Source organism: Gordionus sp. m RMFG-2023, chromosome 1 (assembly GCF_954871325.1).
Source record: "Gordionus sp. m RMFG-2023 chromosome 1, tfGorSpeb1-WG-v2, whole genome shotgun sequence".
NCBI lineage: Eukaryota > Metazoa > Nematomorpha > Gordioida > Chordodea > Parachordodidae > Gordionus > Gordionus sp. m RMFG-2023.
Genome location: NC_088775.1, coordinates 55,819,574 through 55,846,094, shown reverse-complemented (window position 1 = coordinate 55,846,094; position 26,521 = coordinate 55,819,574). Strand labels below are relative to the sequence as shown.

The 26,521-nt window shown below is 25.4% G+C and overlaps 1 protein-coding gene across 13 annotated transcripts in view; it reads left to right on the top strand.

Annotated features, from left to right (window-relative positions):
- LOC135923002 (AT-rich interactive domain-containing protein 2-like) overlaps window positions 1–26,521 on the top strand; it is a 106,106-nt gene that overhangs the window by 21,137 nt on the left and 58,448 nt on the right. For all 13 annotated transcript variants that reach the window (XR_010571100.1, XR_010571095.1, XR_010571099.1 and 10 more), the window contains one exon: window positions 15,050–15,208. Coding sequence is in view for 6 of the 13 variants with exons in the window: in XM_065457582.1 (XP_065313654.1) it covers window positions 15,050–15,208 (159 nt within the window). In the remaining 7 variants the exon portion in view is untranslated. The remainder of the gene's footprint in view (window positions 1–15,049; window positions 15,209–26,521) is intronic.

Sequence of the window (26,521 nt, the reverse complement as noted above, 5' to 3'; positions counted from 1 at the left end):
CAAATATAAACATCTAATATTTTAGAATATATCGCTGAATTTAAATTTATTGCATAACAATAACTAAGCAGGAGAATATAATAAATATTTTAAGTTTTAGATATTTCCCACATATGTTTTTATAAAAATTAGGCCAGGCTCTATTATTCCACTAGGCCACTATTAGTCAGATGCTGGACAATATTTTTCAGGTCTGCAGTAAGCTGGTTTACCCAAATGCCCGCCCATTGTTTTTTAACCCATTCACTTGCCGGCCTATGGTTTTTTTAAAATTTACCTATAAATGTGGGGTTCCCTGGCTGAAGGTAAGAGAACCTCATGAGCTATTTTGGTTAAACTAACTTCCATAGCTCGCCTTTAATGTTTTAAAAACTATCATTGTCACATCATTAATATCAGAGACCTGCAGGCACGGTGTTAAGCCTGGCCTGGGTACACGGGTCCAGTCCGGAATATAATATTTTTAAATATATTCGGGCCGGTCCTAAAAGATTTGTTTTTAAAAATAACCGGGCCAGGTTGATAAATTATGTAATAAATTATTTTATTGGAATTTAAGAAAATTATCAAGAATGGCGTCCATATACATCATGCAGTACTTACTTTCTGGCCATGGGTTCGAACCGAACCGCAAAACCGGAATGAACCGTTATGATTTTCTGCTTAACCTAACCGTTATGAAGAATATATTAAAAGAGTGAACCGAACCGTTATAAATATTTTAAACCGGTTCAAAACGGTTTTAAAAATAATTAATTTTAAATTATTAACCTAAATTTAAAATTTTAATTTTCCTTGGGGGCATTTTTTAAATTGGTGATTTCTTTTCAAATTAAATATTTCTATATTATCAACATTATATATCAAATTAAATATTTTTATATTATCAACATTAAATATCAAATAATACCAGGTTTGTTGTTTTTTCTTTAAATACTTAATTTATAAGAGATTAGACAATTTATCTGTTAATTAGATAAGATATATTAAAATCAGACATATTATTCTTGGCTAAATTAACAAATTTATATATAAGATATTAATAAGCTTTTAGAATAATACCTGCTAATAATTATGAAAAAATTATATAATTCTATTATTAATAAATAACATCTAATAGAAATCAAGTACCTTTTACATTCATTTTTATATTATATGGTTTATTTTTTATCTCATTATAAAAACTTGGATCATAGAATTTAAATGACAATAAATAAAATAGTCAGCAATATTTTAATGATATAATAATTTTTTATTTATAATCATTGTTTTTTTAAATTCAGAATTCTAATATTATAAATTATTTACTATTATAATATGTTAGTTAGCATTTACCATTATCATATATGCAAAATAAAAAAATATGATTAAAGAATGGCATTTGTAATGAATATTTTTCTAAATTTGTATTTTTAAATAATAAAAATCTTACTATAAATCTTCTGTTTAAATAAGTTAATTAACATTGCATTAAATTATTTTTATACTTTTATTTATTTATTAATGTGTTTTATATTTAAATAAACTTACAGTGAATTAAAAATAGGAATTACATTTTGATGTTAAACTAAATATAAATACTATAGTTTAACTTAAATTACCTATTCTGTCATATTATATTAACATCTAATAGAAATAAAGTACTGACCAATTTTTATATAATATTGTTTTACAATAATTTCTTATTAATTGATATATTCAAAAAAAGTTTATCTTAGTTTATATAGAATATATCAGAGTGGGTAATTTGAATTAAACTATACTAGATATTTAGTTTAACATCAAAATGTAATTCCTATTTTTAAATGTAAGTCTATTTAATATAAAACTAGTGTGATGAAATATTTTTATTATAAATTTAACAACTTTTTACCTTTTGTACCGCAGTATATATATATTTTACAAAACAAACAAATAATCGTCGTACACAATTAATAATATATATATTTTAAATTCATCATATATTTAATTGCCTTTGAGGCTAATTGTTTCTATTTCATCTATTCTCTCCTTTTTTGGGCTCTCGATTTGAAACGGTATAAATTGTTTTCTTATCCGTTTTGGATAACGGCTGCTTGTACTGTCGATTTTCATCTTATCATTTATGATGGTGTCTTTGTTTATTGAGTCTTGTATTGGGTCCATGTCTTTTATCACAAATTCGTGTATAGGATCTATGTCTTTTGCTATCGAATTTTGTATATGATCATTTTCATTCATTTGTGGTGTAGTTTGCATCGTTTCTTCTTCTCTTCCCTCCTCTCTATTTTTTAAATCGGAATTGTCGAACCTATGTTTTAACTGATTAATATGTCTTCTCCATACCCCTAATTTAGTTTCAACTAAAAACGTCAATGGTCCTGTTCTTTTAACGATGATACCTGGTATCCAATTATCTTTTTTAAAATCTTTTGCATATATTTTTTCATTTATATTAAAAAAACCTGGTAACTGAGGTATATATGGATGAGGATAAATTGGTTTTATTAATTGTAAAGGTCCTATGTGTTGAAATTTAAGCATAATTGAACTTGGTGATTGTTTTGTGGTTATTTGTGGCGTATTTCGATAATTAAACAAAAAATCTTGTATTTTATTATAATCATTATGTTTTTTTTTTAAAAGTTTGTACTAATCGCTCCGCTTCTCCGTTGGTTCTAGGCAGTATGGGGCACTATATACATTTTTAATTGATAATTGTTTGCAAAATAAACTAAATTCTTTACTTTGGAATGGGGGGCCATTATCCGTAACAATCGTATTGGAGTAACCGAAAATAGCAAAAAGTCTTAACAACAATTTTCTTACTTCAGTAAAATTATTCGTCGTCATTTTTTGTATTTCAGGCCATTTACTAAAACTATCTATTATTACAAGATATATATCTCCGTTAATTGGTCCGGCAAAATCTAAATGAATTCTTCCCCATGGTTTATTTGCGGAGGGCCATTTCCTTATGATCGTTTTATTGCCAGGATTATTTGTTTGACATAAATCACAATTCTTACCGTGTAATTCGATATCTTCGTTAATATTCGGCCACCAAACGTTCTCTTGTGTCAATAATTTTGTTTTAGTATAACCCTGATGCCCCATATGTAAAAAAGACAAAATATTTACTTGTAATTTTTTTGGAATTATGGTTCTTAATCCCCATAATATACACCCTGCCTCCATCGTGAGTTCATTTCGGCGCTGGAAAAACGGTTTTAGATTTTCCTCTATTATCTTTGGCCATCCAGTTGTAATGTAACGTGAAACTTTTGATAATATCGGGTCATTTCTTGTGTGTGCTTTTACATCTAACGCTGAAATAAATTGTGGAGCATCCGATACTATTAAATTAATATCTAACTCTTGCCAAGCAGATGGTTTACCGTCAATTGTAAACCGGGAAAGCATATCCTCATTACTATTTTTTTTCGTCCCTCGAAGTTGCAATTCATAATCATAATTTGCTAGTAGTAATGACCATCTTACTAATCTTGATGACATATCTGTTATTCTTTTATGTGGATTAAGTAACGATATTAGGGGTTTATGGTCAGTAATGATAATGAAATGTCTGCCAATTAAATATTGTTTAAATTTAATTAATCCAAATATAATTGCTAAAGCCTCACGCTCTATCTGACTGTAATTTCGTTCGGCAGCATTTAATGTTCGAGACGCGTATCCAATCGGTTTTTCCTCGTTGTTATTGATATGAGATATAACTGATCCTATTCCATGTTGAGACGCATCAGCAGCTAGAATTATCGGTTTTTCCGGATTATAATGTGTTAAAATTGGTGCTTCTGATATTAATTTTTTAAATTTATTTATCACAATTGTTTCATTATTTGTCCATTTCCATGGCACATCTTTCCTTAAAAGCCTATATAATGGAGCGGCAATAGTCGAAAAATTGTTTATAAATTTTTGATAATAATTTATTATACCGATAAAAGCTTGTAATTCTTTGACGTTTTTTGGTAACGGTGCGTCTAAAATTGCATTGACATTCTTATTTGTTGTCGTAATTCCCTCTTCGCTAACGGTATGACCTAAAAATTCAATCTTTTCTTTCAAAAAATCACATTTTTTTAGATTTAATTTCATACCGTTTATTTCTAACGTCTTTAATACATTTATCAAATTTTTCAATTGATTTCCCCGTAATTATTATATCGTCCAAATATATCGCTACTCCAGGTAATCCCTTTAATAATGAATCCATTGCTTGTTGAAAAATCGCTGGCGCTGAGGCTACCCCAAACGGAAGTCGTGTGAAACGACACAATCCACTAGGCGTGTTGATTACTAACAGCTTTTTTGCCTCCTCATCTAGCTCTATTTGAAAATACGCTTCGGATAAATCTAATACTGTATATTTACACCCATTACCTAGTGTGGCTAATAATTCATTAATTCTGGGTAAAGGATATTTATCTATCAAACTCCCATGGATTCCAGTCGTTGTAATTCCGTTTCGAGTTTTGCCTTCCACGCAAATGGTATCGGTCTACTTTTCATACATTGAAACTGTGGGTTGGATTTTACCGCTAAACTGGCCTTAAAACCTCTTAGTAAACCTAATTTTTTAGTGAATAATAAGGAAAATTTATGTACAATATTATCCTTCCAAACCTCATTAACTATATTACTGATTTATTTTTATTTGTTTATTAGGTTTCTACCTTTCAAGTTAATCCCATTGTTTACAATAATAAATTCATGATATATAACTTTATTCATATAATTAACGGGTAATATTCACTTACCTTTAATATTGATGATTACATTATTATAAGATTTTAAAATAATATCCGTTTTTGTTACTGGTATTTTTAAACGGTAAACGTCTTCTATATTCAAAATAGAGACTGCCGATCCTGTGTCAATTAAAAATTTAATATAAATTTTATCTATCAATAATTTCACCTCAAATTTTTCTCGAGACTCCTTTGGAAATTCCCAATCCTCAAAACTTTCTCGCTCATTTTCTGGAACATCTATCGTTCGAATATATTCTTTCTTCCCACGATTCCTTCTGCATACTTTTTGTAAATGTCCTTTTATCCCACAATTATGGCAGATGGCATTCAAATTAGGGCACTTCGGTTTTATGTGATCTCCTAATCCACAACAATAGCAAATAATTTTTGATACGGTTTGTACTTGTCATACTGCTCCCTTGTTACTGTTTTTTAGATTTTATTTATCTCCTTCCCTGCAGATAATTTTTCATACGACATCATTTCTGTAGTCTCCATTGCGGTCGCGATTTGTATTGCACTTTCCCATGTCAAGTCCTGCATGTTAATTAATTTCATTAATATTTTTCCATTATTATTTTTCCATTATTATTTTTCCATTATTAATTCCTGACACTAATTTGTCCCGCAATATTGTATTATACATATCTTTAAATTCACACGTCTTTGACTTTATCTTTAATTTATTAATATACTCTACGATGATTTCATCTTTTTCTTGTTCCATTTTAAAGAAATAATATCTTTCTAATATGAAGTTTGTCTTTTCATATAATAATTTTTTTAAAGTTTAATTATGTCATCATATGATATTTCCTTTAATGTCTTTGGCAAACAAAAATTAAAAATAATTTAGAATAAACCTCTAATCCAATATTCGCTAATAAAAATGATTTTTTATATTTTTGCGATTTTAAATAGGAATTCCATTTTTGTAAAATAAACTTCCATATTGCACTCCTTTATATTATATTTCTCCATTTGAAACGACTGCGCCATTGTGATGAAATCAATTTTTATTATAAATTTAACAACTTTTTACCTTTTGTACCGTAGTATATATATATTTTACAAAACAAACAATTAATCGTCGTACACAATTAATAATATATATATTTTAAATTCATCATATATTTAATTGCCTTTGAGGCTAATTGTTTCTATTACAACTAGGACAGTAGTTGTTAGCACTTTCGGGCTACTTGACTGTCAGTAACAATGGACATGATTTTCCCATACATGTTCTTAGTATACCTCCTCCACTCTGATTTACACTTTTGATTAATATGATGTGTTACGAATGTGGGAATAATAAATGCACGTTCGATCTCATCAAAGGGAGGGAGAACTCCAAGGGCCCATTGGCGATTCCTATATATAGGTTCGATGCATCCACCTGTATGATACCATTAAGAAAGTGTTACATAGGATTGATGATGCCGGCTATGACTTTGTAATAAGGGATCTATGGGTTCCATCTCGAAAGTGTGAATCAATGTGCTATAGTAATGTACAAACATATTTGATAGTCTTGTGATGGACTATATTGAGTATGCCCAGTACTTCTAATGCGACCTCTCCTTGATTCTGCATTACTGACAAAATCTCGATCTCGCTTTATTTTCTTTGTCGATTGTAACCGTCTTGGGATGACGAGTCCTCAGGCCACTACAATGTTAATGAAAGCAAGTGTGTCTTGGTATGTGACGTCTAGGTCACGACAAAATATTATTATATCATCCAGATATATCCAGAAATTCTCTTTACTAGCTTATCTTAACCGACCTGCCCAAATTGAGCGAACGTGAATCTCCATATAATTCTATTTTTTTCTCAAGTATACGAACAAACCTTGTAACTCAGATGTATAGCTATCAAAATGAATGGAACTACGACTCTCCAATTTGTATTATTAAAGTGAGGTATAGTTATGAGTGAAAGGTAAGAAAAAAAAAACTATTTCTTCCAAATACAAATGGCTATTTACCTATTTAGTCAAATTTTCCGTTTAGGTATTGTAAATATTTATTATAAATGTTTTGTTACGTTATATTTTAATTCACTTTGTAATCGAGAAAAATTATTTATAAAGTTTCATTTGTTTCTCATAGTTTGACTTCTAACTAATAATCAAATTTAATCTACTTAATTTCGGCCTATAAGTTTCCTAGTCATGATGAATTTTAATCTTTATACTACTGATGATAATAGAGTAACATTATATACAACAAAAATATATCGATAAAATATCATTAATTTAGAAAACTAACAGAGAAATCTTAAATATAAATATATAATTACCTCTCAAACATTACAAGTTATTCGTCAATCGTAGATTTGCCTTAGAATAGTTTTAAAAGTTCTCAAGCCCGCTTAATGAATTCTCAGGATATGTCTATCTAAACTATTGATCTGGTTATCCTGCCGAACCAACTATTATTATATATTAGAAATGATTTGAGGGATGACTCCTCTGGGGATACTTATAACGAGTGCTTGATATATAAGTGGTTTGGGGCTTGCTTAAGAATATTGCCTACTAGTTCATTTTTCCTATATTCTATCATTCTATATAATGGAAGTGTGTCGCATCTGGCCCATATGTAAAAATCAATATTAAAGTTTAAAATCGAATATAGGGAAAGCTTAGTGATCAATTTTGATTGAGATCTAACTTGGGCAAGAATTAATATATTTTAATTTAGTTTTTATTTTAATATATATTGGGAATAAATAAGTTATTATCCACATCTAACTCAAAAATTTTGAAAATGTCGAGTGGAGCACTCCAATTCTATACCGACGATATACCTAACATTAAAAAATTTTTGCTATTATAATTGGTAATTTAATAAGTAATTTATAAAAAAATGGATAACTGGTAATCTAAGAGTGATATTGCTGAATTCTAGATCCTTGAACGTCGCGCAACTAAGAATTCTTTTAGACACACTGGAGGTGGATTTAGTTTGAATTCAATAAACTAAATGGACTGACTAATAAACTATACTGTAAGGGTTACCATTTAATTAGTTCAAGAGAGACAGAAAAAACTGGTGCTGTATATGTATAATCATTAAGAATAATCTAGCAAGTTATATTCAAAATTCAAGGCTCTAAATAGCAGGTTATATAGCATTAAACTAAAATCGAGGTGCAGAAATCGTAAATGTATATCCAGCAAACTATCTTGAAAGACAAGCATTTTTCCCAATTTTATGGGAGTATTTGCTTGCTAAACATGAAAATTTACTTATAGCTGCGGACTGCAATGTGGGGTGATTAGTAATAAAGAATCATAACTCCCTAGGTTCGGGAGCTCACGACATAAATTCTGATGGAGGGGGGAAACAACTTCTAAAACTATGCCGTAATCTTAACCTTCCTATTACAATTACTTTTTTCGAACATGCTGACCCCATAGAAATATATACTTATATAGCCCATCATACAATACATAGTCTCCAATTGACTATTTCATTTGTTCTAGAACGACAATTGGTTGGATAAAAAATATTAAAGTAATCCATCAAGTTATGTTTAATTTAGACCACAAACTCCTTATTTGTTGTATGATGATTGATCAAAAAATCTGGTATAAGAGCAAAAAAAGTAATGGTAAGAAAAATGAAAAGCACACCAAGATAGATATTGAGGCCTTGTTAGATCAAAATATAAAGGATGAGCACGTAAAACTAATTAGAGAAAAGTTCCAAAGTCGTTAGGATTCAGTTGAACAGGGTTTCGAACCGTTTAGTATAACGGTTCGGTTCGTCCCGGTTTTTAGTTTAAAATTTTATAAAGGTTTTGTTCCATTTCGGATTTTTAAAAAAAATCATATCGGTTCGGTTTATAATTTATAACAGTTCTTTTCGGTTTGTTCCGGTTTTTATAAATTTAATTTTAAAAAAAATTAATCATTAACCATGTATATATTAATTTTAGAGAAAAATCTTTTTAGTTTATAATTTCTTATTTAATTTATCCATGATAATCTAATAGATATTTTTATTAAATTTAGGAAATATAAATTAGACAAATTAGTTTTTTTTTATTTCATAAATAAATAAGATAAAAACAAACATGCATAAATACAATAATGATAAAATAATATGTATACTATACTATTTAGGTTTAAAAAGAGAATTCGAGCGGATAACTAAAATATTTTCTAATATTTCAGGATTTAATTTAGTTCTCTGCGCAGAGAGTATAAACTTAAGGCTTGAAAATGCTCTTTCTACGGAGACCTGCGTACACAGTTATAGCTAACTTATAAAGTTCTGGCATACTATTCTTTACATTTTCCCAATAATTCAAAAGATTAGTATCTTTTTCTAATCTCTCTATATTATCAAATGACCGAATTATATATTCTATTTCTATTACATTTATTATAATTCTCGATGCCCTGAGAATTATTCTTATTAAGACTTTCATGCGACTTTAATAAATCTTCAAAATCATCATCTAAATTATCCTTCGAATACGAACACGTAGGCATAGTATTTAGAATTTCAATATTCTGATTATTTAGATTTTGTATCAAGTTCTAAGTTTTACAAAGATGTTTTCTGGCGATCTCTCTTTCTTCAAAAGTTAAAAATACATTATATCTAGGGTCGAAATAAATAGCAGAGCAAAAAACTTCATTTTTGAAATTTATTTCTCGTGCTTTCATCGTAGAAACTAAAAGTCTGGCAAATGGAGTGTCTACTTTACTTGTTTGCATGAGACATTTGCTCCACGCAGCGTAAAAATCCCCCATTGTCAATTGTTCACTTTGTAAATATTTTGTCAAAACATAAGCTGGATATAAAGCTTTTAATATGTCACTAATTATTTTCCATTCATTCTCTGATAAACATTTTTCGCGATCGCTTTGTAGCGATATTTATTGGCAAAAGCTTTTTAACTCTAGTACTCTCTCCAACATTAAATAGATAGAGTTCCATCTTGTGCAACAATCTATTAGTGGTTTTTCAAATTTAATTTTGAGAGAATAGCCATTGTTGTCTGATTTCTTATTTTTTTGCAGATGTTTCTTGCTTTATTTATAATGACAATTTCATTTGAATTTTTAATGCAATCATTAATTGCTAATTGAAATGTATGTGAAGCACATTTAATATCTATTAATATGGATCTGGCATTTGATGCAAGATTAATATTTTCAATATTAAAAGGTTCTTTATTTTCATCATGAATTATATCATTATTATCTAAATCATCATTATCTATATCATTATTATTTAAATCATCATTAATTAAATAATCGTTAAGGTCTTCATCTTCTTCATCGTGTAGTATTAATAGTTTATTTAACTTAATCATATTTGCTGCATTATCGGTGGTTATTGTGTAAATCTGCTCAATTTTTATTTCATATTCTTTTAGAACATCTAGAATAATTTTTTTAAGATATTCTGATGTGTGTCGTTCTTTAATCACTTTCATGCATAGAGTCCTTAATTTTATTTTTCCGTTATTTATAAATTGGATCCCCAATATGGACCTATCATATCTAGTTGCTATATCTAATTTTAACGAAATAAGCTTTTGATATACTTCCTTTTTTATATTTTCCGAAAAATCTAACGCCATTTTTTTTAATATTATTGCGTATATTTTCCGAATTGATAGTTAAATTTCCACCCAATCCTATAATTATTGGATCTATAATATTTCGAAATGATTTGTCGTCAATTGATTTTATTGGCCTACCGTGAACTGTTATTAGCTCGGTGCAGAAGCGGATTAAAGTTTCTTTATATTGATTTGTATTGTAGTAGTGTTGGGCTTAAAAGCATCTTGGATTGTATTATACTGGTTTGCAGTTTTCGTTATTTGAATTTTTTTAATAGTCAAATTTTCTCTTTTTTCTTAATAATTTGAATTCCATATTGTGGAATCTTTCTATATGTCGTTCAAGATTTGCAGCATGGTCCCCATTTAAGACCTTACCACAATCTTCTATTTTACAAATAGATTGATTTTTTATGATATCTAATTTAAAATAGGAACGCACAGGATTTGACTTTTCCCGAACCATTTAATAGATAACTAAAAAGCTATATGATGATAGATGAAAATCTTTTATTATATAAATAGAATAAATAAAAAAGCTTAATAGAAACAATTTTACCTTCATTTTTATTTTTTTAAATAACTTGGATTATAGAATTTAAATGACAATAAATAAAATGGTCAGCAATAAATATTTTAATGATATAATAATTTTTTATTTATAAAAATCATTTTTTTTTAAATTCAGAATTCTAATATTTATTATTAAAATATGTTAGTTAGCATTTACCATTATCATATATGCAAAATAAAAAAAATATGATTAAAGAATGGCATTTGTAATGAATATTTTTCTAAATCTGTATTTTTAAATAATAAAAATCTTACTATAAATCTTCAGTTTAAATAAGTTAACTAACATTGCATTAAATTATTTTATACTTTTATTTATTTGTGTTTTATATTAAATAGACTTACATTTAAAAATAGGAATTACATTTTGATGTTAAACTAAATATAACTAGTATAGTTTAATTCAAATTACCCACTCTGATATATTCTATATAAACTAAGATAAACTTTTTTTGAATATATCAATTAATAAGAAATTATTGTAAAACAATATTATATAAAAATTGGTCAGTACTTTATTTCTATTAGATGTTAATATAATATGACAGAATAGGTTATTTAAGCTAAACTATAGTATTTATATTTAGTTTATCATCAAAATGTAATTCCTATTTTTAATTCACTGTAAGTTTATTTAAATATAAAACACATTAATAAATAAATAAAAGTATAAAAATAATTTAATGCAATGTTAATTAACTTATTTAAACAGAAGATTTAAAGTAAGATTTTTATTATTTAAAAATACAGATTTAGAAAAATATTCATTACAAATGCCATTCTTTAATGATATTTTTTTATTTTGCATATATGATAATGGTAAATGCTAACTAACATAATAAATAATATATAATATTAGAATTCTGAATTTAAAAAAACAATGATTATAAATAAAAAATTATTATATCATTAAAATATTGCTGACTATTTTATTTATTGTCATTTAAATTCTATGATCCAAGTTTTTATAATGAGATAAAAAATAAACCATATAATATAAAAATGAATGTAAAAGGTACTTGATTTCTATTAGATGTTATTTATTAATAATAGAATTATATAATTTTTTCATAATTATTAGCAGGTATTATTCTAAAAGCTTATTAATATCTTATATATAAATTTGTTAATTTAGCCAAGAATAATTATGTCTGATTTTAATATATCTTATCTAATTAACAGATAAATTGTCTAATCTCTTATAAATTAAGTATTTAAAGAAAAAACAACAAACCTAGTATTATTTGATATATAATGTTATTTAATTTGATATATAATGTTGATAATATAGAAATATTATATTTGAAAAGAAATCACCAATTTAAAAAATGCCCCCCAAGGAAAATTAAAATTTTAAATTTAAGTTAATAATTTAAAATTAATTATTTTTAAAACCATTTTGAACCGGTTCACAATAAATATATTACAATAACTCAGATCGTAACATTAAAGGTGCTGGAAAATGATCTACTATATGTCAAACAATATATATATATGGTTAAAAGAAAATATTGATGATATTACCAAATATTCTGAGTCAATTTTAAAATTGACAGACAAATGTAAAATATTAAAAGGCAAAAATATAAAATAGTTTTTTATTTTAGGAATCTAAAAATTGACATCTCGGAACAGTATTATTTTATATATGTATATAAAATTAACTGCATCATACCTCAATGAAATTGCTACCCCTATGTCTAATGATTGTTACTATTATTTGTTATTTATTATTGAATAATAGCTAGATCAAGATAATACCAATAAAGCAAATGTAAACCCTATAGTTATTAATAAAAATATTCCTATTTCTACTCTTAAAAGATATTATATCATTTCTATTATAATTTTATTATATAACTCAAATATAATAATTTATATATATTTTACGGAAAAATTATCTTTCAAAATAAAAGTAATTAGTTTTCCAACTGTTTATTAAATATTGATACAATTATTTACAACATATATTTATTTATTAAGTAAATAAATAAAATTTAAATATAACCAGAGTTGTTAAAAGATACTTTTTAAATGGATCTAGATGCAGATACAGATACATAGTCTCAAAAGTTATCTAGATACAGATACAGATACAGCGTCTAAAAAGTTATCAAGATACAGATACAATTTTTAAATGTATCTGTATACAGATACATTTTTTTATGCTCTTATAGGTTTGCATAAACCTAAATTAATATTATATTGTGAAAATTCATGAAATGAGCTAAAAATTTATTGACGTGATATAACATTTATCAGAATATAACTAAAATTATAATTTTAATATAATATATGAAAATATATGATTAAATAATTATTAGATTTCAGTAATAAAATATTTTCAAAATTTTGATCATTTAGGCATCCTCGTTTATCTGTGAAGACATTTTTAGCAACACTAAATAGTCTTTCCACAGGGGCGCTTGAAGGAATTGTAGTGTTATATTTAATAAATAACAATTTTATATCAGTTCTTTAAAAATGCTAAAATCTCTACATTTATTTTTGAAAAAGTTATTTAAAATTTGTTGATTATCAAAATTTAAATCATTATTAGAAATTATATTTGCTGTAGGGTACTGAAAAAAATCTGAAATTAAATTATTTGTTTTTTTTGGCAGGTTATTTGCTTGCAGTCAGTTGATGACTTTGATAATTTACCAGCTAATCTTTGTATCAATTGTTTTCTTTTATAATGGCTGCATGCCATCTATAATAAAAGCAATAATTAAATCATCTAAAGTAAGTTAAAGTCAGTCTTTTAGCAAAAATATTATTGGAGGATGAGCCTTGCCAATATTTTCTTTAGTATTTTATTTTCCTTCCCCTTTTTTATTTTTGTTAACAAGGTTGGATATTTTCTCTTAAAATTTTAATTAGAATTTTAAATATATAATATCTATACCCTTATGTGCTTCACGATATTGCACGTTGAAGTCATACTGAGGGATATTTTTGTATTTTTAGGTAGACACGGCAAACCTATTACCATCAGAGAATTTTTTGTTTTCTTTGTTTTGAGATATTATTTTAAAATATGCTCAATTTGGCCATGGTAAAGTAATAGAACTTGTTGCTTCCTCTTCTTCATCGATATAGATCTAAATAAATATATAAACTTAAAAATTTAGTTATAAAATAAAATTTACCATTTCCATATTGTAATATTAAAATTTGTATGGTTTATTGATAAACTCGGACATAATATTTAAATTAATGAATATTTATATATATTTTTTATATATAAGTTTTAATATTTTATGTATATATAATTCTTTATTATAGTATTAATAAATATTAATATATATTTTTATTTATAATAAAAAAAGGGGTATATAAAATGTATCTTAAAAAGTATCTAAAAACAGATACAGATACCTCTAAAAAAATATCTAGATACAGATACAGATACCTTTCTAAAAAATCTATCTTGATACAGATACAGATACTACATTTTTATATCTAGATACAGTATCTAGATACTTGTATCTAGATACTTTAACAACTCTGAATATAACCCTTATCTTTAATTGGTACCATGTTGCATTATTTATGAGGGAACTTATAGGGTTAATGTATCTACCTACCTTTAGTATACATCATCTTATTATAATTCCATATTATAAGTAATTTTAAATAATACTAATATGAATATGAGTTATCATCAACAATGAAATAATATTAATCATTTATTTATATAATAAAATCGTTGTAATTTTGTTCTGCTCCAAAATTCTTTCACATGTAGAAATAAGAGAATTCTAACTAACGTAAACTGTTAGAATTTTTTGAAATTATTTATTTAGTTTAAACTTCAATTATATATGTTCTTAACTTATCTATTTATCGGATCGTAACAGTAAATTTAATAATATCTTCCGATAATCGATATTTTTAAAAATACAAATAATTGATCCGATCTGATACGATAAAAAATATCGACACATCTCTTGTTTTTTGCTATCTAATTAAAAAAGGCAAAATAATATGTCGCCCAACCCTACCAATATTTAATACATAGTTAATTTTTCGGGCCTATTTTGCAAAACATTAGTTCAAATTATTCAAGTAATCTTATTTTTTTTAATCATTTTTATATAACTATATAATAAAAACCCCTCCCGATATAGAAATTCTGATAGATTTTCTTACCTATCAATCTAACAATCAACCTCAACCTTTAATTGCTCAAAAGCCTTTATCAACACGAGACATTCTTCATATGGTCATGCCGATTCAAACATGGCCTAAAATGGAGACAGTCTTCAAGGGTGATAAATTTGACAACAGTATGCATATACAACATATTTTATATTAACATATGTTATGTTTCTTAGCCTATTAAGGACGATCGTTATATTAATGAAAAGTAAATCAATTTTTCCCAATCTGACTCAATATTTTGGTCGTATTTAACGACTTCGACCCAAAGTTTGAGTGGTATTTTTTTCCTGGCATAAAATTCTTGTCATTTTTTTTCGACCAAGATTCAATTCAAAAATATATAATTAAATAACTCTTAGATATTAATATTAGGGGGGGGGGAATTAAAGTCTCATAATTTTGAGACTGACTCATTCGATAATCATTTTAATGGGCGTGTCTTGGGGGTTCAGAAATATTACTAAAAATAACAATATCGTAAATAAATGATCAATTAAACTTTTTATTAAAAACTTTTTATTAAAAACTTTATAATAAAAATCTTTATGTATGAACTTTATCAAACATATTAAGCTCACTATCAAACTTTTAAACCTCCTCTCAATTCTTAAATATCTTTTTTTATTTTAAATTTTAAAAAATCTTGCAATCTTAAAATAAATATCACACAATTTTTAATTTTCAAATACTTTTAATATTTATCACAAGAGTTGTTAAAAGATACTTTTTAAATGGATATAGATACAGATACGTCGTCTAAAAAGTTATCTAGATAAAGACATAGATACATAGTCTAATAAGTTATCTAGACACAGATACAATATAAAAATGTATCTAGATTTTTATTATACTCTTATATAAGGTTTGCATAAACCTAAATTAGGATAGGATTCTATTGTGAAAATTCATGAAATGAGCTAAAAAATTTATTGACTCAATATCACATGTATCAAAATATAACTAAAATAATGATTTATAGTTTTTAATATAATAATATAATAGAAAATATATGATATATGATTGAATGATTATAAATAATTATTAGATTTCCTTATATTTTAAAAATTTTGTTCATTAAGGCATCCTCGTTTATCTGTAAAGACATTTTTAGCAACACTAAAAAGTCTTTCTACTGGGGCGCTTGAAGGGATTGTGGTGTTATATTTTATGAATAACAATTTTATATCAGGATATTATTTAAAAATACACTAAAATCTCGACATTCATTTTGGAAAAAATTATTTAAAATTTGTTGAGTATCAAAATTTAAATCATTATTAACAATCATACTATTGGCATCCACAGTGGCAGCAAGATTCAATGTGTGACTGGCACAACATTTATGATTATAAACTATATGATTCTGATATTTCAAAATTCTGAGCAATAGTTAAAGACTTGATTGGTATAACTGTTTCTTCATCTTCCATATCATCCATGACTAGTATTTTCATTTTATAATTATAATAAAATAAACCTTTGAGAAAATTTTTGGCATTGTAAGTTTGACTTTGAATGCAATAATCCTTTGCTATATCTTGTAAATTCTTTTCTATTTTATCATATGTATGACTATCAATCATTCTTTTACAAGTTAACGCTCCATTTTTTCTTTCCAAACTTGTTGGATCTATATAGTGCATAGTGATTCCTAAGTATGAACTAAAAATTATCATACAAAATTAAATGTTAGATATGCCGGCGATAAGCACTCCAACAATCTGTTGTGCATATTAGTGATGGTTCTATTATACTTTTTATGATATCTTTCTTTTCATTTCCCCATATTTGGGAAATTCTACCAACCACTATCTGTCGGCAAATTATATTTTTTTATGGAGCGCTAATGTTTTGATCATTTTTATATGAAGATTGAAAATGGCTGAATGCTGGTTTGGGTTCAAGTCTGAGGTCTCTTAATATAAATATCAGCGAACGATGAGCCTAGTTCAAATTTTCTTTAATAGATATATTCTCCTTCCCCTTTTTATTTTCATTATCAGTGTTTGATGTTTTCTCTTAAAATTTAAAATCACAATTGTAAACATTTATTTATTATCTATACACTTAAATGTTTTACAATGTTGTAAGTTGAAATGCTAACTGAAATTTTCGTATTTTTTGGTAGACATGGTTAAAAAATATTTTACTATTAGAAATTTGTTTTCTTTATTTTGAGATATTATTTTAAAATATGCTCTATAAATTTGCCATGGAAAAACAATGTCTGAACTTGTTGATGCTTCATTGATTATTACTTCTTCCTTTTCATCACTATTAATATTAATCTAATTCTTAAAATTAGTATAATAAAATAAAATTAACCGATTGGATTGAAAATAAAAATGGTAGATTCCTTGTGATGGATTGTAATATCAAAATTTATCTGGTTTATTTATAAACTTGGACATAATATTTAATAAATATTTATATATATTTTTTTATATATAAGTTTTAATATTTTATATATATAATTTTTTATTATAGTAGTCTTAATATTTTCTAATATATATATTTAAATTATATGTTCATATGAAATAAAATAAATTTTGCATTCAAGTATTTTTATTTAGAATATAAAAAAGCGTTAAATTAAAAAATATCAAAATGTATCTTAAAAGTATCTAAAAATAGATACAGATACCTTTAAAATAATATCTATATACAGATACTTTAACAAAAAATCTAGATACAGATACCACATTTTTATATATAGATACAGTATTTACATGCTTGTACCTAAATACTTTAACAATATCAAATCAAAATTTTTTTTTACAATAAAATTCTATAAAATCGAATAATCTACTATATAATTTAATTAAAAACTTTTTTTTAATTATGAATTTTATATTACAAAAATAATAATTATTTTTTATTTATTATAACTAATTTCTGAGTTAATATATTGTAAAAATTACGCATGCTGTGACAATTATATTATTTACATATAAATATGTAAACAAATATATTATTTACATAATAAATATGTAAACAAATATATTATTTATAATCAATTCAATGCTGACTAATTAAGGCGAAGGGAAAATTTTTTTTTGGTGGACATGATATATGCAATTGAGAATTTATAATTGTTTTTTAAAGGACTTATTATATTTATATTCTCTTAGTTTTTTTTAACGTTTCATCTATTAATAAAATATTTAGAGTCAGCATATTTATTTATAAAAATGAGAATATAAATTTTCTAAAGCATTATAACAATAAATTTCATTTATATCAACATTTTAAAAATATTTTTTTTGAGTTAGGGTTAAGTATTTTTTATCCCTTGGAAATAATCTAAATTCATCATGATAATTATTCTGATTTCCTGGAAGGGTTCTTTATATATTTTTTAATTAAGGCCATACCTGTTAGAGCTCATAATTAAAAGGATAAACCAAAAATCAGTGGCGTCACTAGCTTTTACCATTTCAGAGGATCAATCCCCAATTTGGTGGCCTTCATTTCCACTTCGGCCGGGTTCCTTTTAATATCTTGTATTCCATTTATATTGCGATTTATATCTACCGAGTATTCAAATTCTCACATTTTCCCATTTATCATCATATTAAATAGAATTCTGGAGATTCGGAATCTCTTAATTGCACAGACTATAAATTTTAAACAATTTTTCCCTAAACTTATATTGGGATATGGAATCTCTCAATTTTATATCATTTTCTGTGGGCTCTCTTTAAATTTTATTAATTGGATTTGACCTGAAATATATTCAGCATATGTAGAATATCTCGAACCACCTCAATACCGCTAAACATTCCTTAATAATCTCAAATGTATTACCGCGAATATTGATCACCTCGAAAAGCTATAGTGAATGCATTATCGTGGATATTACCGCCAAAACAACAGAATATGAATATATATTTTATAATATAAAACGACAAAAAATTAAAATTCATGTAAAAGTTTTTTTGAGCAAAAACAAAGATGTATCTTTTCCATATGTATAAGCATTTATTTATATATTTTTTGTTTTTTACTAATAATTACATTCTCAAATTTTCTTAAACCTTTAACAATCTTTATATAATGAAAATTAAATTAAATCTTGAATTATTATTATATATGAGAAAAATATAATTCAATAATTTTAATTAATATTATTTTTTAATTTACAGACATAATATATCTTGAATTATTATTATATATGAGAAAAATATAATTCAATAATTTTAATTAATATTATTTTTTACTATTTTTTAATTTACAGACATAATGTTAATATCTCTGACTTTTTTTCTATTATTTTTATTCCTGACCTTATTATTATATAGAATAGGATGTGACTTTAATGATTATTTATTTTTTAAAATTATTTAGGTTTCCAATTAACAATAAATCTTTTTTAAGTAAATGGACCCACACAGTTAAAAGAGAATTTTTTAAACCAAAAAAATCGATATCTCTGCTGTACATTTTTGAAATGAACCTTTTTATTCATTATCTGAAAATTATCATATTTTAATTTATCAATTAACCCTTTGACGCCCAACTTTTTAATAATTAAAAAAAAATTTCTATGAAATATTTATTTATTCACTATAGATGCCCAAAATTTTTTCCAACTTTTATTTTTAAATACACAGGTAAAAAATGATGATGCAATTTGCATCAGGTATATTGTAATACAAAAAATACAAATATCTATTTACTATGAAAATCACGAAATCTTTGCCTCGTTTCGCAGGTATCCTACCAATGACCAATTTTGTCATATCTAGTATCAGATATAGAAGCCATTATTGAAGAACTTTTTTTAAATTATCGGTTCATTCAGTCTATTTGATTTTCTTTTACTAATTTGCCTGCGGATAACAATGCTTTTACAATATGTGTTTTAAATTGATAATTCAATAATTTATTCTCTTTTTCAGGGCATATTTGCTGCCTATACAAAAGCCATGAATACATACATATCAATGAGATAAAAAATGATTCTCAGGTAGAACCTTTTACCTGTAATATCTACCTGATAGCATTCAACAATCACATCATGTAAATCGACTCCTCCCATACCTTCATTATATATTTTTAATATATTTGTCCCTGACACTTCATTATATTTTTTTCTACTTGATTATCTTTTTACATTTACTATCGGATGAATACCAACAAAGAATGAGATGACGTGCACAAACTTATTGTCATACCTTTGACAATTATTATATTTTCATTTTTATCAACTTTACATACATAGCTCCAGCGACCTACTTTTTTAAAGTCTCTATCACATTTTAACTTGCAATCTTCATCCGATCTTCTAATACTGTCATAATATACTGATCTCTTTTAATTTTTACAGCCAATGCTAAGGAAAAATTTGGAAAGCGAAACACCTGGAAATTTTCTCAGGAACTATACTAGGAGGCTAAAATTTTGGATTCGACGCTTTCAAATGATATTCTCTCAGCATACAAAATTTTATCAAAATTAAAAAGGTTGAGCCGAAAAGTTATCGATTTGTTATGGAATTACCCTAACGTCAAATTCAAAATCGATGAGGTCTGATTGGATTTAGAATACATTTTATGGTGAAATATAATTATAACTATGGAAAATCTTTATAAAATAAATTAAAAAGAGTATTCTAATATCCCATTGACTTATTTTGGCATCGTACACTTTAAGTTGATAAGAGTTCATTTTTAATAAAATAATTATTCATAATATTATACTCTTACCTTTATGAATAAAAATTTTAGCCTTATTACATATCAACAGAATTCGTTATATTATCGTTATAAAATCATATAATGATTGGATGAAATCTAAAAAAAACATTGTGATTTAATAATTTTAATAAAATATGAAAGTATTTAATATATCTATATTATATGATATCAAAACAAAGTGAGACATTAAATGGTTAAATATTTTTAAATTCTTCCATTAGAAAAATATTTACAAGCTAAATCTAAGTGGCCGATATATGTGGCAATTTCAATGGAAGAAATAAGTTTCTTTTCATCCAATTCCTTTATTAATTCTAAAATCAATACTATATTAAATTAACAATCAATTATAAGTATATATATTACGATAATATGTTTTTTCCGGGGATGTGCTTAAAGTAAGTTCAAAAATTTATAATTCATAGGATAGGTTTTCCAAACATTATGCAAATACATTTCCGGTTAAATTAGATATATAAATTCAAAAAACGCACTCAAAAAATGATATAAGTTGAAAAAATAACACATTTTTTAAAATAATACATTGTTACTAAATATATTAATTTTCTTTGTTATTAATTTGAACTAATTAAAGTATTTTAGGGCCATTCCACAAAAACGGCATTCTCATTTATTTACCTATTTAAATAATTCCAGAAATTTTTAACAATTTTAAAAAGGGTCGGCCGAAAATCTGCCCTTTTTGATCGATTTGACATGGAATGGCCTATTAATAGAATATCTGGATGATTTTTTTGTTATCATGAATAAAAATACTTAAATTAATATTATTATTTTTAACATACCTATATTATTTACTATATTTTAATTTACAGATATAATGTTAATATCCCATATTTTTATTTATCATATTGAGGATGTGTCTTTGAATCAAAATGATATCATTTTTTTAAAAAATTATCAAGGTTTCCAATTAATAATAAGTAAGTGAACTTTTTCAGTTAAAAGAGAATTTAAAACATATGCTAGATCAGGAATTAGGATCCCTTAGTAATTTGCAAATAATAATTAAACTAGTTCCTAGATATAAAAACATTTTATTTCATCATTTTGAGAGAAAATAAAGCTTAAAAAATATGATAAATGAATAAATTAAATATATAATAGTTTTAGGCCAATAATTTTTTTCCATTATATAAAACATAATTTCCTGTTTTTTATAAACCTTTGTTTTCATGAATTATATCAGGTTATTTTTAATTTTCTTTCTTTTTGTTATTTATTAATTTATCTATTCTTCCGAAAAAATTAAAAGCTTTTACATGAATTTTAAATTTATATCATTTTATGTTATGTCGTATCTGGATACAAAATCATGTGGGATTCACCACGTTTTATTCGAAATATTTTGTTTAAAACTATTAAATTAAATTTTTACTAGCTGATAGCCCGTCAAGAATGACGGGGATTCAAAATTTTCTCCGTATAGATAAATAATAAATTTTACCTTCACTCGACGATGGATAAATAAAATAGTCAAATGAGAGGAATAGATTATCCTTCATCCTTCCAAGATTTCTATACGTTTTTAATAAAAAAAATGATTTGTGAGTTATGATATTTATCAATTCTTTTAAAAAAATTTCCACATCCAGATGCAATGGCTTTTGCTCTCTCACTTCGTATATACATTCATCTCAAAGTTTAAAACCTTCCTAAATACTCCTTTAAAAAAGACCTGTCATCATAGATTTGAATCAATTATGGGGCAAACCAGATTATCTCACAAACACTGTGGCGGTATTCACCCCATTGCAATGGGCTATTTAGAAGATTATTAGCAAAAAAAATTGTCATGGGTCAAAACCCAGGGTATTAAATTAGGATTTGGTGTTAAGGAAGAAGGAAAAAAAATAGCTTCACATGCCATTTGTATTATATCCAAAATCCTCCTCCTAACATGGCTATTATCAAAGTAGATTTTAAAAATGCTTTCAATAGCAAAGTGAACATTTCATAAATTGTTTTTATCCCAAATTTCCTGTTTATTCAAAATTCCTAGAGACATACTGTAACATTGAAATTCCTTTATTCAGCTCACATGTCATAGATTCTGACGAAAGGATCCAGCAGGGGGCAAATCCTCGTTTATTTTACCTTGGTATTCATTATCTCATCCATCATCTTAAATCTAGATTTGATTTGGATATAAATATATGGTATCTTGATGATGAAAGAATCTGTGATGCTCTTCCTAAAATAATTGGTTTTCAATTTCTTGAAACTAATTTTAAAAGACTCATTCTTAATAAGTCCAAATCCGAAATCTGTTTCCATGATAACAATACACAAAACCCTCATCTAGCAAAATTAAATTTTTTATTGAGTACATAAATAATAAAAATTAAAAAAATAAGGAAATTAATATAATTTAAAAAAGTATACAAAGTTGTATTAAGAAAAATAAATGCAATGCTGGGATTCGAACCCAAAACTATCAGATTCGTAAACGAGGCTCTTATCGATTAGCCAAAGATGTTTTACAAAATTTACGATTTTTTAAATATATATTATAAATTGTGGCACTGTGATGTGACACGGCTTTTATTATATATACTAGCTGATAGCCCGTCAAGAATGACGGGGAATCAGAATTTTCTTCTTTTCAATGATGAATGAATAATAAATTTTACCTTTATTGATGGATGAATCAGAAATTTTTCTATCTTACTATCATCCAATAATTATGATTTTTTACATGGAAACAATAATAAAAAAAGATAAAAAGACTTTAAAAATTTACTGTTAAAAATATAACTTGCCTATGAGATATTCCTAATAAAACTTATTTAATATATATGTATTAATTATGTAAAATGTAGAGAAGGCAATAAAATAGGACCTTCATGGCAAAAATTTTTAAATTTCTCATAAAAAGGTTTTTCAGAAAAAAATCATAGCATTAAAAAATATAATCAAAATAAGAAATTTATATAGGTCTTTGTTTTTTTATTAGGACCGACTTGTAACCAGTTTATATTAAAAAATAAAAAACTATAAAAATTTAATTTCCATTGCCTATGAGATATCCTTAAAAAAACTTATTTAATATATATAATATATATATATATATTAATTATGTAAAATGTAGAGAAGACAATAAAACACGACCTTCATTCCAACAATTTTTAAATTTTCCATGAAATGGTTTTTCAGAAAAAAATCATAGCATTAAAAAATATAATCAAAATAAGAAATTTATATAAGTCTTGTAAAAAATAAAATAACATAAATTTACAAATATATATGTATTAATTATGTAAAATTGAATAGTGTAATATTAATATAAGATTGTGTAAGAATATCTATAATATATCATTTAGTTTTAGTATATATATATATATATGATGATGAAAGATGGTAATCGTGTTATGATTAATGTAAGATGAATGAATGTTTGATATGATATGATTATATGGTGATTTTTATTGGACGAATATTTTTTAAAAGAATTTTAAAAATTTAAAAATAAAAGAATATATTTAATAGTTTGAATAACTTTGAATCGTATCTTTTATATGATTAATTTTGCTAGATTAAGAAAAAAAAATCTTTGCTGGGATTCGAACCTAAGTCCATCAGATTTATAAACGACGCTCTTGTCGATTGGGCTCAGACACTTTTCAAAATTACAAGGCTTTTATATATATTATAGATAGATGTTTATGATATATAAGATGGTAATGTTAGATATTATTTTAATGGATGCTTTGATGAATGAGTGTTTGATAGTGTTGTTATTTTACTTGGTCGTAAAATTTACCTCCCAATTATGTGCTCAGGCCTGCTCTGAGCACAAACCCGGGGTTCAAACTCGAGGTTCGGATAAATGAAAAGTAAGATAAAATAAATCTCATTTACTAATCTTAAATTAAATCTTATACATTCTAATTAGTAATTAAGACTTTTTTATTTAAATCAAATTTTGATACTCGTACTTCAGCCCATTGTTAATATTCTTGGTCATTATTTATAAATATATTATACTTGAATTTTAAGCTATAAAAGCTCAATTCAATTACTAATATAATATTAAGTAAGATATTAGTATTTATATAATATATGCATACGTTTCTTTGGACAAAGCCCCTAAATCAAAATAAAATAATTATTTGAAATTTTAAAATAAATTCTTTCTTTTTTTAAATAATATATATGTCGTATTGGGATATGAAATCATGTTGGATTCGGAATCCCAACGAGGGGATTCGATAAAACAATTAAATAATATTTTTTTTTCTTCCTTTTTTGCCGCCTGGCTGGCACCAGAAACTTTAATTTTTTTAGAGATATTTTGTTATAATAAATAAATTATCAAAAAGGATAAGAGAATGTTTAAAAAAGTAAATAGTATAAAATTAAAGCATATAATGAATGAAAAAGAATAAGGTTAAAAGACATTTTTTTGTAAAATTTTAACATAAAAATCCGAATAAAAAAAAATTATTTATTGCAACAATTATTCAATGCAATATGATATTTCGTTGAACATTTGATGTTGTTCTTGAAGAAACACTCGCACTTTTTATTCATGCAACTCATTTTGCAATTGCATAACTATGTTTTCCCATAGTTTGTGACATTCCGGGAAGCCTCTAAATATTTTTAGCAGTTTAAATAAAAATTAATATATTTACATGAATTAATTTGAGGAGTATGTGGTTACTATAAAAATAACTTAAATTGCCTATGATTGATATATCGTTGTTGCGAACTTCAAAATCATTTAATTTTATAGTTTTATATAGATTAGAGGCAATAAATGGTGTTGAAATTCTCCCAGCCCACGTTCCTACCCCTATTTTATTTTGTTCAATTTTATACACTTTCCCTTCTAAATTTTTAGAACAGAAATTAGTTCTATCTCTCCTATGGATAGGTATTAACACGTGATCACCTAAGATAAAGTTATTTTGTCCAACTATTTGAGAATAAAATTATGTTTTGACGCCCACGATTATTTAAATATTAAATAAAAGAAGGGACCCTTTTTAAAATATTAGAAATATTATTCCCAATAATATTGGTAGTACAACTTTTTTTCCATGTTACTTTGTGGCCAACATTATTTGAACAAGGACTATTAGTAATATTATGGACAATTTGAAAGCGCGGATCCTTATTTGAAACCTTTGCTATTTTAGTAGCAATGTATAAAGCGTTCATTGGTAAACAATAAAAAAAATGACGGATTCCTTAATATAAAGGAAAATCGCTATCGATATTTAATTATATTTGAAATAATTTGGCTTTTAATGATTTTTTAAATAAAAAAAGATCGCCCTCAGCCTAATTTTTAGAAAACCTTAATCTTAAAATTTAAATTTGTTAATTTTTATTATTTTATGGCATACTTTGGATTTTTGTGAATAGTTTAAAAGGAATTTATTGTTAAATAAAAAGTATTAATATTTTAAATTTTATCACTTCACAGCCCTGTACAGGACTAGTATAATGTATTAGAATACAATATTTAATATCATTTTTATATCTTACCTATTTCCTTATGTAATTTGAGGCGAAAGAGCATGAAAAGCTCAATAATTGTTAAATCGAATCGCTTTTTTTTTATAAAATATAGTGAGTAATTTTTACCATTACGATCTAACTTCTGATTCACAAGTAAATAAACCTCTGCTGCTAATAATATCATAAATTTGGACAAATAATTAATGGAAATGTTATTTTATATCTTACCCATGTCGGTATATTCTTTGA